Source organism: Palaemon carinicauda, chromosome 20 (genome assembly GCF_036898095.1).
Source record: "Palaemon carinicauda isolate YSFRI2023 chromosome 20, ASM3689809v2, whole genome shotgun sequence".
NCBI lineage: Eukaryota > Metazoa > Arthropoda > Malacostraca > Decapoda > Palaemonidae > Palaemon > Palaemon carinicauda.
Window position 1 is genome coordinate 31,464,034 of NC_090744.1, and position 13,335 is coordinate 31,477,368.

General features: G+C 39.1%; 1 protein-coding gene across 1 annotated transcript in view; it reads right to left on the reverse strand.

Annotated features, from left to right (window-relative positions):
- Window positions 1-5,627: 5,627 nt before the first annotated feature.
- The window catches only part of LOC137660260 (uncharacterized), a 284,924-nt gene continuing 277,216 nt past the window's right edge, over window positions 5,628-13,335 (reverse strand). Inside the window, exons 37-40 of the mRNA XM_068395010.1 lie at window positions 11,416-11,583; window positions 10,941-11,054; window positions 10,362-10,518; window positions 5,628-7,553 (exon numbers count right to left, since the gene is read on the reverse strand). Of these exons, the coding sequence (XP_068251111.1) occupies window positions 7,414-7,553; window positions 10,362-10,518; window positions 10,941-11,054; window positions 11,416-11,583 (579 nt within the window). The 3' untranslated portion in view covers window positions 5,628-7,413. The remainder of the gene's footprint in view (window positions 7,554-10,361; window positions 10,519-10,940; window positions 11,055-11,415; window positions 11,584-13,335) is intronic.

Consider the following 13,335-nt stretch of genomic DNA (forward strand, 5'->3'; position numbering starts at 1 on the left):
GTTAACCATCTAACCACACAACCATCACAAGGCGGTTGCCGCGATTTTTGATTAAATTCTGCCGCAGTCGGAGACTCAGCTATATATATATAACTGCCAGGTAAGTATTCATAAAACTTTGTTTTATCATAAAAACTCCATTTTGCAATGGCTTCCCAATAAATAGCTTTATAACTGTTTTCCGCGGAAACCTGCTGATATCCACAGTGGGTTCTTATTAGACAGCATTCCAGTTTGCTGTTTATTCCCTTGCTTCTATAATCCTAGAATGCAATGCTAAGGAACTTGGCAATCCTTAGACATCAATGTGTATTGTTGGAGGATGAAGGTTTTACTACTGTAGAATGTGAAGCAGAAGGGCACCCCGCTTCCTTTCCTTTACTGGTTTCCCGTTCCCAGTGAGGCTTTAAGGACATATCACATGGTTGTGCTGTATCTTAATGAGTCTCTGTGTTCTCTTCCCTGTTGGAACATCATCATTGGCCTGAATGACCCTTAGAAGGAGAACTTCAAGTTCCTCTTCCACTTTTGCTTTACCTTTGTCTCATCACACACTGCTGCTATGGATAGAATGACTCTGCCCTTCTAGAAGTCTAAAAGACTGATAGATAGGAGTTTAGTACGTGGGACTCCTACCTTTTCTCTCCCTGTAGTAGACAGTATTGCTCTAGGAGTTCCCTTGACTCACTTCACCGAAGACAAAGACAACGACAGTTCAATGCAGAGTGCTATGTTAAAGCGCCCTGGAAGTATTCCAGTTTCGGGCCATAGGCTTCGGCCTCACCACCGCCCCTCTAGTCTTCACAAAGATCATGATAAATGTAGCAAGCATGCTCCACTCAAGAGGCATCAGAGCCTCCTTGTACTTGGACGATTGACTACCAAGAGCCCCCTCGCTCAATCGCTGTCTGGAGGATTTGCGTCTGACAATGAGTGTGTCAGAGGAGCTAGGACTTCTGGTGAATTCAGAAAAGTCTCAATTGATCCCTTCTCAGAAGATTCTTTATTTGGGGATGGAGATTCACAGTCTGACTTTTCAGGTTTTTCCATCACTTGCAAGAATACAGCTAGCTCTCCTAAGGCTTTGTGCCTTTCTAAAGAAGGAGTTTTGTTCAGTGAGGGAGTGGATGAGTCTCCTGGGAACCCTCTCTTCACTGGAACAATTTGTGTGTCTGGGGAAACTAAATTTACGACCCCTTCAGTTCCATCTCAGTTGCCATTAGAACAAAGAGGACAACCTCGATAAGAAGAGTATTCCTCTTACGGAACCAATAAAAGAGTGCCTTTGTTGGTGGAACAACAAACAGGTTCCAGGAAAGTCTCTCTTTGGAACAAAAGAGCCCAGACCTTGTGTTGTTTTCCGACGCCTCGAACTCTGGGTGGGGAGCAACACTAGGAGAGTCAGATATTGGGTCTGTGGACAAAACAACAGCAAAGTCTCCACATCAATCAAAAGGAGCTGTTAGCAGTCCTTTTGGCTCTTAAGGGGTTCGAGAAGCTAGTACTAAACAAAGTAATACAAATCAATGCAGACAATACCACAGCTTTGGCCTATATAGCGAAACAAGGGGGAACGCATTCGAGGCCGCTTTACGAGATAGCAAGAACTCTTCTCGTTTGGGCACATCAAAGAAAGATATCCCTGTTGACAAGATTCATTCAAGGGGAAAAGAATGTGAGGGCAGACAGCCTCAGCAGGAGGAATCAAGTTCTCCCCACAGAGTGGACACTGCATCTAGACGTATGCAAGAAACTTTGGCGGATTTGGGGCCGCCCTCTCATAGATCTATTCGCAACTTCAAAAACCCAAAGACTAGAGAATTATTGCTCCCCAGTTCCGGATCTCGAAGCGTCACACATAGACGCGTTCTTGATGGACTGGTCACACCTAGATGTGTACGCTTTCCCTCCATTCAAAGTGCTGTACAAAATACTACAAAGGTTTGTGTCTCACGAGGGAACCAGATTGACGTTAATAGCCTCCTTCTGGCCGTCAAGAGGTTGGTTCACAGAGGTACTGGAATGGATGGTGGATGTTCCAAGAAGCTTGCCATTGAGAATAGATCTTCTCAGACAACCCCACTTGGCAAGAAACCATCTAAACCTCCAAGCTTTACGTCTGACTGCCTTCAGACTATCGAAAAACTCGCAAGATCTAGAGGATTTTCGAAGGAAGTCGCCAAGGCTATTGCAAGAAGAACTTCTACTATCAGGGTGTACCAATCCAAGCGGGAAGTTTTTAGAGCATGGTGTAAAGCTAACTCAGTTTCTTCATCCAATACCTCTCTATAGCTCAAATTGCCAATTTCTTTTTAGAGCTTAGAAGGCGGCACAATTTTTCCTCCTCAACCATTAAAGGGTACAGGAGTATGTTAGCAGCGGTCTTCAGGCATAGACATTTAGACCTCTCGAATAACAAGGACCTTCAGGATCTCCTTAGATCCTTTGAAACCTCTAAAAAACGTCAACAGGATTCACCAGCCTGGAATTTAGACGTGGTTTTAAAATTTCTTATGAGTGACAGATTCGAACCTTTGAACTCTTCTTTTAAAGATCTGACTTTAAAGACTTTATTTTTAGTAAGCTTAGCAACAGCTAAAAGGGTCAGTGAAGTTCATGCTTTTAGCAAAAACATTGGCTTTAGAAACGGCAAAGCTATATGCTCCCTGCAGCTTGAATTTCTAGCCAAGAACGCACGTCCTTCTCACCCATGGCCAAAATCTTTTGAAATGGCTAACCTCTCTGATTTGATGGGTGAGGAGCTGGAGGTTCTTTGTCCTGTTAGAGCACAAAGGTTCTATTTAGACAGGACTATAGGTTTAAGAGGCAATTCAGAAGCTCTTTGGTGTGCTGTCAAAAAGCCTGCTTTTCCTATGTCTAAAAATGCCTTATCATATTTCATAAGACTTTTGATTAAAGAAGCTGGAGAAAGCATCATAATGTTGAAATAAATCCAAGATTACGAGAGAATCACAAGGGAAACACTGAGTAGTAGAGCTACGCGATAAGGAATAGAGATGGCGCCGTCGGCGGCATTATGTTCACACTCGAAACGGGATAGGAGAGGTACCTTATTAACGGCTCTCCTTTCATTCTCGCTTTTCGTTTTCTTGCCACATTGACCCCTCGAAGTGTTAACTCTGTTCGGGGTGAAAATAGCTATGTGGCATGTCAAGAATACGTCCTCTGATATTATGCGATATCCCATTTAGATTTATTTAGGGATATTCGCTCCAGGAGTTAGAATTCTGGATACCTTAAGGTAAAATTCTCTGGGAATATCACCATAGTCAAATATACCCAAGGATGCTACCCTAAAGGAACTATCAGGACGACATGGCCTAAGCCCAAAAGTGTACACTAATACTTCTTTTAAGCTCTCGCTCGTGGCTCTACTAGCAGAGCAATTGAGGTCTGAGCAACTATCGACAACGACGCTCCCCAGAGGGGAGAAATCACATGCGTTGCTCCAACAGAAGCCACAGGACTGGGGCACACTGTCACAGTTGAAAGGGAAGGCTGGCTCACATTACCTCGCAATGAGCGGTAGGAGGAATGAACCCCGGATCCCTTGGCACAAGGGAAGGGGGAGACATTCTTCTTCTCAACTTTACCAGCCCCACGACCTACGGCTCCCAACCCCATTACCTTGCCAGGCAGGGCGAGGAGCAGGGAGCCAACCATACCACACTTTCCCATTTTAGCCACCAGATTCCTGAAACAGGGAGAACCACCATACCCTTCAACATTTGCATCAGAGGAACTCCTCGGAAACAGTCTACTGCACAGGGGTTACTGTTGGAGCAGCAGTCTTGGCTACCAACTTCCTCAAAAAAATTATGGAGGACCTTACCTGAAAGACCTGAGGAAGCCTAAAACCTTCTTAGGTCAAACTCTTGGTCAACAGTCTGCACGGTTACCAAAGATGGGTCCTCAGCCTCCTAAGGGGAGCCTCATGTACTAGGGGGTTCCCAGTACACCAACGAAGCCTGAAAAACTGGCCAATGTTGATCCGTGATTTCCTGACCTCTGTGGTATACTCCCTGGTGACCATTTCAGGGGAAACAGCAGCTAAGGAGACAACAGCGGTAACAGACTTCGCTGGTATCTTCTTGCCGAGTCTAACTTCTTCGGGGATCAACACCCGGAACATGAGCATGGCTGCGAACAGACATGCCCCCTATACTAAGCACAAGAGGGAGTACGGATCTACAGCTTTGCCATGATGCAGTTCTTGCTTCCATTCCATTTTCCAACAACATTCACTGCAAAGAGAAAGAATTAACAATTTAGTCAAGAGCTGTTTTGTATGTCTGGACTCGACAGTGGCTGAAGCAAAAGCGAGTATTCTCTGACTTGTAGGGGGATGTGGCTTCTGCCCCAGCTCATTCACCAGTCAAATAACTGCTAGTTTTCAAATTTCAATGACCAATTCCAGATCACACCAATGCAATATTTCTGAATAAGGGATAAGGTTTTTGTATGCTGCATAGAACAAACCGTGATTGAAGAGTTTCATCCACTACCAGAAATCAATAATCAGAGTACTGGGCCCATACCTTTGGCAAGCTGAGGACCAGGGTTTGCCAGAAAAAACACCTGGGATTGTCCACAAAAGTCTTTATAATATATAAAGTAGCATTTATTTCATCTCTCCTGTATGGTGCACTCCAGGACTTGAGAACATTCTCAAGCAACAGGAACCTTTCTATATTTCCCAATTCAGAAAGTAATGAGATTGTATTATACACATATTTTGGAAGGAACTGGGTGCAAAATTATAGAATTTATGCTTACCAAACTTCAGTCTTGTCTAAGATCCATATATGCTCGATGAATGGTTCCCAAAGCAAATTTTATATGGACAAATAAAAGAAAAACCAAAGACCTGGCAGGCCTAAAAGAGATAAGACCAACTAAATTCAACCAACTAACCTGGAAATCTTTAGTGACCTTATGGCCTGGAGACTGCCCTAGAATAGGGTTGTGCAGCCCATCTCGCCTTGAAAATTCGGTGACAAGTTAAAAAAGACGTCCATGTTGATCCCAAAATCTCATCCGTTTTCAACGTGTGGGAATGTATGCTAGTCAGTTTTTGGTTTGGTGAAGATTAGCAATATACAATTGGACACAATTTGCCATACTTCTACAGTACTACAATTATTATTTATCGAGGAATTAAAAATGCATCTGTCAATGGCATCAATGGACTACTGTTAAATTGAACAAGTTTGACTTATGTGCTTGGTGTTAACCATACCTGATAACAAGGAAGTCTAGAGGCCTGGAGACATTATAGAGAGATAACTTGCTGGCTGGTACCTGATGCAGCACAGTGTCCAGTGGACTAGGAATTCTGTTGGAGATATATTGTAACCATGTGCAACCTGTGCAGTGCTGGCCATCTTGCGCAGGGTACCATTTTCCTTGAGCTCTTATAACCTTAATCAGGGATTATGAATTTTTGTGTGTGTATTATTAAATGACCTAAGTAAAATATGAAATCTTTTCTCCATTTTTCAGTTTTCAACTTTTTTCTGTTTTCAACTTCGGTGTTGAAAACAGACAACAGTTTAAGGGAGTTGATAGAACAGAACAATCTCATAAAGGTTACAAGAAAGAGCCTGTTAACTATGTACACCAATTTTATTTTAAAGAAATTAAAAGCTAATTAAGCAAGTTACTGTTAACAGATCTAATTATTCAAACTAAAATATACACGCCATGAATAAAATATAAAATCATGCTGACAAGACCACAGAAAAGAATTTATACATATACAAGTTAGGGAAGTCAGTTTGGACTCCCTTAATTATGAATATTGTTTCAAGATATACACCTCCTGCTATATAACATACCACACCAATAAATGAAGTCTTATAACCCACTAAGTCTCTTAACCACAGATGTACATACTATATGCTTAATAATCTGTATCAACAGAAGAACATCTAGAACTTCCTATTCTTATGCTATATATTACATAATAGTACAGAGTGATATAGTATCTAGCATCTAACTATGGAAGACCAAGTTTCACATTAACCAGGCATCACTATCACAAGCAGTTATTAAGAGTTGCAGGCAGCAATTCAGTTGAGAAAAAATAGCTTAGGAATGACTTTAAATTGGCAAAGCAATTAGATAATTATATCGTTGCAACTCTTTTATAGGAAACTATAGTTTGATATGCAGTTTTTTGAGAAATGAGTAAAACTAGAGGTTTCAAAGACCTAAAACATTTACAGTAACTTAGTACTGTATGCTCTTGAAATAGCATATTTAAATTAATCTTTATATCGGGGATCAAGTTTAGTACATGTCTACTGTCATATTATTGTGCCTTTAACAGTTAACTGGACATTTTGAATAGTGTTCACTTTTGTTTTAAATATCTTTTATACTCAAGTAAAAGCATGAAACACATTGGACGTTACAAATTGCATTCTTAAGAAATAACCAAAATAAAAATAAATAACCTATGATATAAATAGTATTCATTGTATGCTGGAACAGTACACTTGCTTGGAATGTTTATCATTGGACATTACCACTGTACAGTACAATTAAATGTATAAAAATTAACTTATTAAAATGGGAGGATCAAATTAACTAATGTAGAACCTATCAGTTATTAAGGTTAATAAATTTACTGTGAATACTTTACTACAGAATTTTGCCTATGCAAGATTGGTGATTGTGGCCTTATTTCCAATTAGAATAAAAATTTTGTGCCCATTTCCACAGGTGAAAACTCTTGACTATAATTTGAAATTGTGCGATGTAAAAATTAAAATCTTTGCCACACTAAAGCACCTTCTCTTAGGAGTAATATTTATCATTCATATGCAAAAGGCAGTCGTTTTGTTTTACAACTGAAGAAAAAACTTCTAGAAAAATTCCCTCCATTCTATTTATAAAATAACAAATCTTAACAGATCTAAAACATATCAAACATTTATTCTATTTACAAGTATTAACAAACAGTAGTTGGTACAGAAACCGATTATTTTATCAACTAAAAAATTTTCTGCTTAATATTACAGACTGTTTAAAATACTGGATTTCACATATTCAAAATATTTTCGCTAGAATTGGCACAGCTCTACAAAAAATAAGAACTCCATAATTTACTATACTACAGTATTTATGATTACCAATTCATTTATTCCACTCTGCTTACTGGACTAAACTTTCACATGTACTGTCTTTAAATTGAATTAAAGCTATCATTTCACGATATGTAAGGTAGCATTGCACAGTACCCAAGTCTTTTAAGAGGTGTTCAACAAAATGGGTAAAGCTTCATAAACCAGAAATGTTTAGTTGAATTCTACTCCCATTCTGTTAATATCCTCTTTCCAGCTATGGTAATTCTCTACAGTTTACTCAATTCCAGATAGAGCTTAGATTTTAACCTTTTTGAGTGATTTGAACAACACCACCCACCATAGGCAAAACAGATGTATTCATAAGATATGCATCTATTTCACGTGCTGCTTGTCGTCCTTCAGTTATAGCCCAAACAACTAGGGACTGACCTCTTCTACAATCTGCAATTGTAGTAGAGTAATAAATTAGGAGAAATACTTGGGTCAGTGTTCCTTTAAACATATTAATTCATTACTGTAATAAAAAAAATTACTTGGTACAAGATTGCTATCAATGTTATGTAATTATGAAAATACACCATTTACTGTAGTACCTTACATCTAGAAACTTTACAAAATTCTATATACTATAAAAAAATATACTATTCACTCCAGCTTATAAGTTCAATACCTATCCTTGACTTAGAAATAGATTGTTCAGTAACCTAAGTAACTTCTGTTTAACAAGGTTAAACGTTGACCATTTTACCTTCCGGCCATATAAGTTCAATACTTATCCTTAACTTAGAAATAGATTGTTAAGTAACCTAAGTAACTTCTGTTTAGCGAGGTTGAACGTTGACCATTTTACCTTCAGGCCAGGTTGTGCATTCCTACATTTTTGATAACTTATTGCAGATATACTCAATCACCCGCGTTGTTGCAACATTGTACCCATTGGACTATTCTGTAGCATGATCCAATCGTGGATCTAACTATTTTGCAATAGATATGTCCCCTATGGGAGTTTTTTTGTGCCATAGTGATCCAATTATATGGCTTTATGTCCAATGACCTTCGTTTGAAGCTACACTTTGTTGTGACAAAGAACTATCTTTCGCCTTAATGGTTCCAGTTTTAATCCTTTGTGTTCCTGAGCTATCAGAGATTTATTCAATTTCTATTTAAATGTCCTTAGGTAGGCAACATCAGATCTCTTAAATGGTAAAAATATTTTAATGAAGATTAACCATTCTAAATTTCCCTTGTTGGTATACATCAATAAAAATCTCCTTTCTGGATACACTTGGTCAGGTTCTTTAAGTAGAAAAAGGTGAACCTTGTTCAAAGATCGTTCATTCAAACTTCACTGCAAATAATCAGTAACTTAGCATCTCTCTTTTTCAGGACAAATTTAACCCACATTCATCTAATTGCCTCTCCAAGCTATGTTCGACATTCGTATTTACCTTACAATGGGAAAATGTCCCCATTTCTTTCCTTTCAGAAGCCATAGGCCTCTAGAATATTTATCTGCTGTGATATATCAAACTTGATTGATCCTGTCAACCAAGTTTTTTATTTTTAAAACACAGCAGCATTAGTTTTTACAGTCCGATTCTTGTATCAGCAGCTTCAGGAAGGAAGTGCCATTCTTAAATTGTGCAATGTAAGAAATCCCTCAGCAGTGGGAAGTTTTCCTTGGAAACTGTAAACGGTGAAGAAACTCTTGCCACGCGAGCATCTTCACCAGAGTTTAATCCAGTAGTGCATAAGCATCACTGGTCAGCTATTAAAGCTCCTAGTTTCACAGGTTCAGGAAGTCGCAAGCATATTTTGCTAGGTAGTTGGAAGACTAGCTTCCTCCAGATATGCCTCTATTCTATGACACCTCAAAGGAGGAGAGCACACACCTGGAGGACCTAATCTAATCAGGAGTGAGGATACAGATAGAGAAAAGGCAAGACTATCACAAGATGCATGTTGTATTCCTAGTTCTGCATGCATCTTAACAAGGTGATGGTCACTGATGTGTTGTGTTGGTGAGCAACTACAACCAAAGTGGCATATGTAAAGCATGGGGAGACTATCTCACTCCCTCTGTGTTGACAAAATGGTTGCATATCTGGGCAGGTCATTATAAGCTGTGCATCTGTCCACAAAGTACATCCAGGCAAAAGGAATGTACTAGCAGACCAACTTCCAAGGCCTTTTGTTGGGACAGTTATATTTAATTTTAATAAAACTCCATGCCATGTGACAATCTTGTATCAAAAATCCAGTTATATATATATTTAAGAAATACAGGAGCTTTCACACTACAAAGTGTCTCTTCAGCTGAAGAGGCACTTAGTATAAAAAGTGTGAAAGCTCCTTATTTTCTTCTAAATATACAACTTATATAACTGTGGATTTTTAATACCTAAAATAGCATATTTATCGATGTCAATCATGTGTTCTCTTCCAGACCCATGAGCAGTGTCCAGTTATTTTTCCCACAACTAAAGACAACCTTGATATATATGGCTTTCCCATTCTATTTAACATGTAAGGCTATCTGGAATTGATCATCCACAAATCTGAATTATTCTGATAGCTCTCAGATGCCACAGCTGCATCTCAAGCTGCTAGGTCTTCTCATCAAAATCCTTGGTAGTTCCATTCTAGCCTCAGCAGTGATATGACGGAAAGTGGGCAGATTTGTATTGCAAAAGAGGTACATCCCCCTGTTGCAGCAACAGTTCAGCAGGTCACCCATGCCAAAGAGGTTCCTCTTTCTGTACCTCAAGTCAGCCTTGAGCCAACTCATAAGGTAGAAGAGTATTTATCTTTCCTCCCCGTAAGTGTTATCCATGCTTGTAAGGAGTTTGAAATCTTGCCCACACTGGGAACTCGGGCCCCTTGGGGGACATGCAACTTGATGAGTTTGAAGTCTTGCCCACACTGGGAACTCGGGGCCCCTTGAGTGTCATGTGACTCTTGGGGAGTTTGTAGTCTTGCCCACACTGGGAACTTGGGCTCTTTGATAGGCATGTGACCCTTGTCCTAAGGACTCTCACATTAGACCTTAACTATTGTCCTACTACTTGAGGCTTTAGTGTTAAGGGTAAGCAAGCTTCACGGATGTTTGTACTTATCTTAAAAGTACTTCCTATTCATAGCTTGTTCCAGAAATAAAAAGAATACTGGTTACTAAACCTCAATAATACTGTGGACAAACTATTAATTTAAAAAATTAAATAAACCAAAGAAAAATATGCTTGCACATACCTCCAGCAGCAAAGAACTTGTCCACACTTGTCGCGTATTTGCTTGGAGGTGTTGAAATATTTGAACGAGGATCTTGCTCCAGTTCAAGTTCATTAATAATGTATTTCTCTGGACCAAGGAAGCCCATTGCCAGCAGCACTAAATCTGCTTTGTAAACCTGGAATTGACATTATACCATTATATGTACAGAACAAAAAAAAATATTTAAAAACACTACTGTACTTGCATTTTGCAATTCATTCAATTGAAGTTTAAAGGCTTTATTCTATGATTTGAACTATGACTACACGAAGAATTTTTACCAAATTATTGATTATAGAGTTCGATGAAAAAGGAAAACTAAAAATTCAAATATCATCAGTACCATTACAGCTTTCTTACTTAAAATTTTATTTCAGTACAATTTCAGCTTCAAATCACTTTCCAGAAAATAAAGTTTCTGATTTAGGCAATTAAATTTTATGCATAAACAATTTATTCAGTACTAGTTTGTAAGTAACTGGCTCTATTTACCATTACTACCCATGGTGTGTGCACAAGTAACAATGTATTCCAACTTGTCATTTTGAGAATTCTTACCTGTTCTGAGCCTTCAACTTCTGACATCTTCCACCGACCACATTCATCCTTTGTCCATTCAACTTTTACCGCTTTAACACCAGCAACATTTCCATTTCCATCATCCAGGAATTCCTATAAAGAATTGCCACATATAGTTTGCAGTAATATAAATACTTTTAATAATGCCATTCCCATCATTTTTATAACTGTTCACCTGAAGAAAATTTTCTCAGATGAGAATTATATATACTGCATTGGACCAAGGCAAAGTAAAGAGAAGGTTGGTTACTAGATGGGAGAAGACCAACAAGTACATAGAAAGTAAAAGACAGAAGGCAGAGTAGTTCTGGCTGAAGGATTGTTGCAAGAAACCTTCAATGTCCTCTACATTATGGTGTACTAGAGGTACATCCTTAAGACTATATTATCGACATTATTAAAATTAATTTATTTCATAAGATTTTACATATCAACTAGGCATTTTTAAACCAACCTTTGTAAGTGTGCTATATTCTCTTGGGTCACGTCCAAACTTGACTTTAACTTCTTCATGGCCATAATCAACCTTGAATACTCTTGGGTATGTAGGCCAAGGATTATCATTCCCACGTGATGGTGGAGGCTGAGGCAAGATCTCAAAGGTTGTGATGGATTTTGCTCCCTGGTGGATTAAAAGATTTTATTTACAGGAATATTTTATTTTAATACTGGATTTTCTCTCAGGAATTTCTATAAGCTACTCTTATTAATTGGAATATTGTTATTACAAAATAAAAACTTAAACTGTAATTTGTATTTCTCCCAACTATACAAATATAAGTCCTTTGTAATTTGTATTTCTCCTAACTATACAAATATAAGTCCTTTAAACCAAGGAATGTCTTCAGCTGAGCCATTAAGGCTGTTGAAATTCGTGAGTGTCTTTTCATGAGGAGCTGCAAAAGATATCTGGATATCTGGAAATCCTTAATAGCAGTCTACTAGGCAGAGTGGGCAAGAAGCTGTTGAAATCGTTAGAGGTTGTTAACGACATGTGATAAATGCGGGCAAGTAGCCCTGCCCACCCACCCACCTGTCAAAGATTTCTCACTTTTAACCTTCACATCAGGACAGACACACTGAGGTGGAAGTTTACCTTTAATTTGTATTCTTCCTGGCTATACATACCCAAGACCCCTAGTTAAAAAAAATATTTTATCCCAATGCATATATAAACCTTTTCTTCTTCAAAATGGGGAGGTTCACTTACGGACCATTTAAAATACGGAGGTTCACTTACATAGGAAGTTCCCTTTGGAATCGAACTGGTCCATTCTTTTTCTTCCCTGAAAATGCCCGTCTCATTGATCCCGTACAGGAGTGAAGACAACTCCAGCAATCTCCAATCAACCTATCATATGGATGAATAGGTTGATAGGGCCTGACCAGTACCTGGTCAATTGAGGAAACTTTCTCCCCTGAAAGAGTAGGTATGCATTCCACCATCCTCCTCCCTCACAAAGAAAGGGTGAGGAGAACTTATCGATCCAGTTCAATAAGAATGGTGCTCAGAAATGTCACTTAGCAGCATCAATGTAGGATCCAGATGTAACAATACAAAAGCCTATCCCCAAGAAAGGGGAAACAAAGAAGCAGAAGAGCCAGTCATTCTAACTTTCCTCTCGACTTACATCAAATATGTTGTTATAGACAAGGTACTCCTACTGGGCTGGAAACATAACTAGTAGAGAAGTCACTACAGGGCCAACAACAAAGAGTTGAAGGACTTTTGGTTATACTCTGTTAAGAAGGCTGAAGGCTGCTTGGTTCGCCAAGCCAAACTCCAGCACCTGTCCAACTGCAGTGTCTTAGGAGTTTAAATGGCACAACCCAAATTTGTGAGCTCTACAACGCGTTGATACCTCCAAAGGTCAAAGGTCAAAGCATACGCTCTTGTCTCACACTGTCAGGAAAAAAAAAAGTTTTGTAATACTACGTTTCAGTGATAAGGTAGATACCCGGGCATTAAATGCAAGGTCCTCGTTTGTTTACATCGGAAAATCATTTTTGGTAGACAGCTCCGGCGGACCATAGTTAGCCATTAATTGCCTGAGGAGACCTCGCAAAAAGTCTTAAACAAGAAAGTTGGATAGCTTCCAACCATGAAGTGAAAATTAACTTCGTGAAATGGAGGTACCTCTAAAGGTGTGGCAGACAGAAAGAAGGGTAGTCCATGGGTAACTCTAGAAGTAACAGATCATGAACCATTCGGCATGTGGTCATCTGGAAGCAACCAGGGTCATCCTGATGCCTGGTGCAATCAACACACTGTTGGTCAGCAGGCAAAACAAGCTGAACAGAGGAGAGGTAGGAGTCAAGGCAATACCGTGGGTCTTGAAAGACTTCCTTGGAAACTGCCTATGGTTCCGAGCAT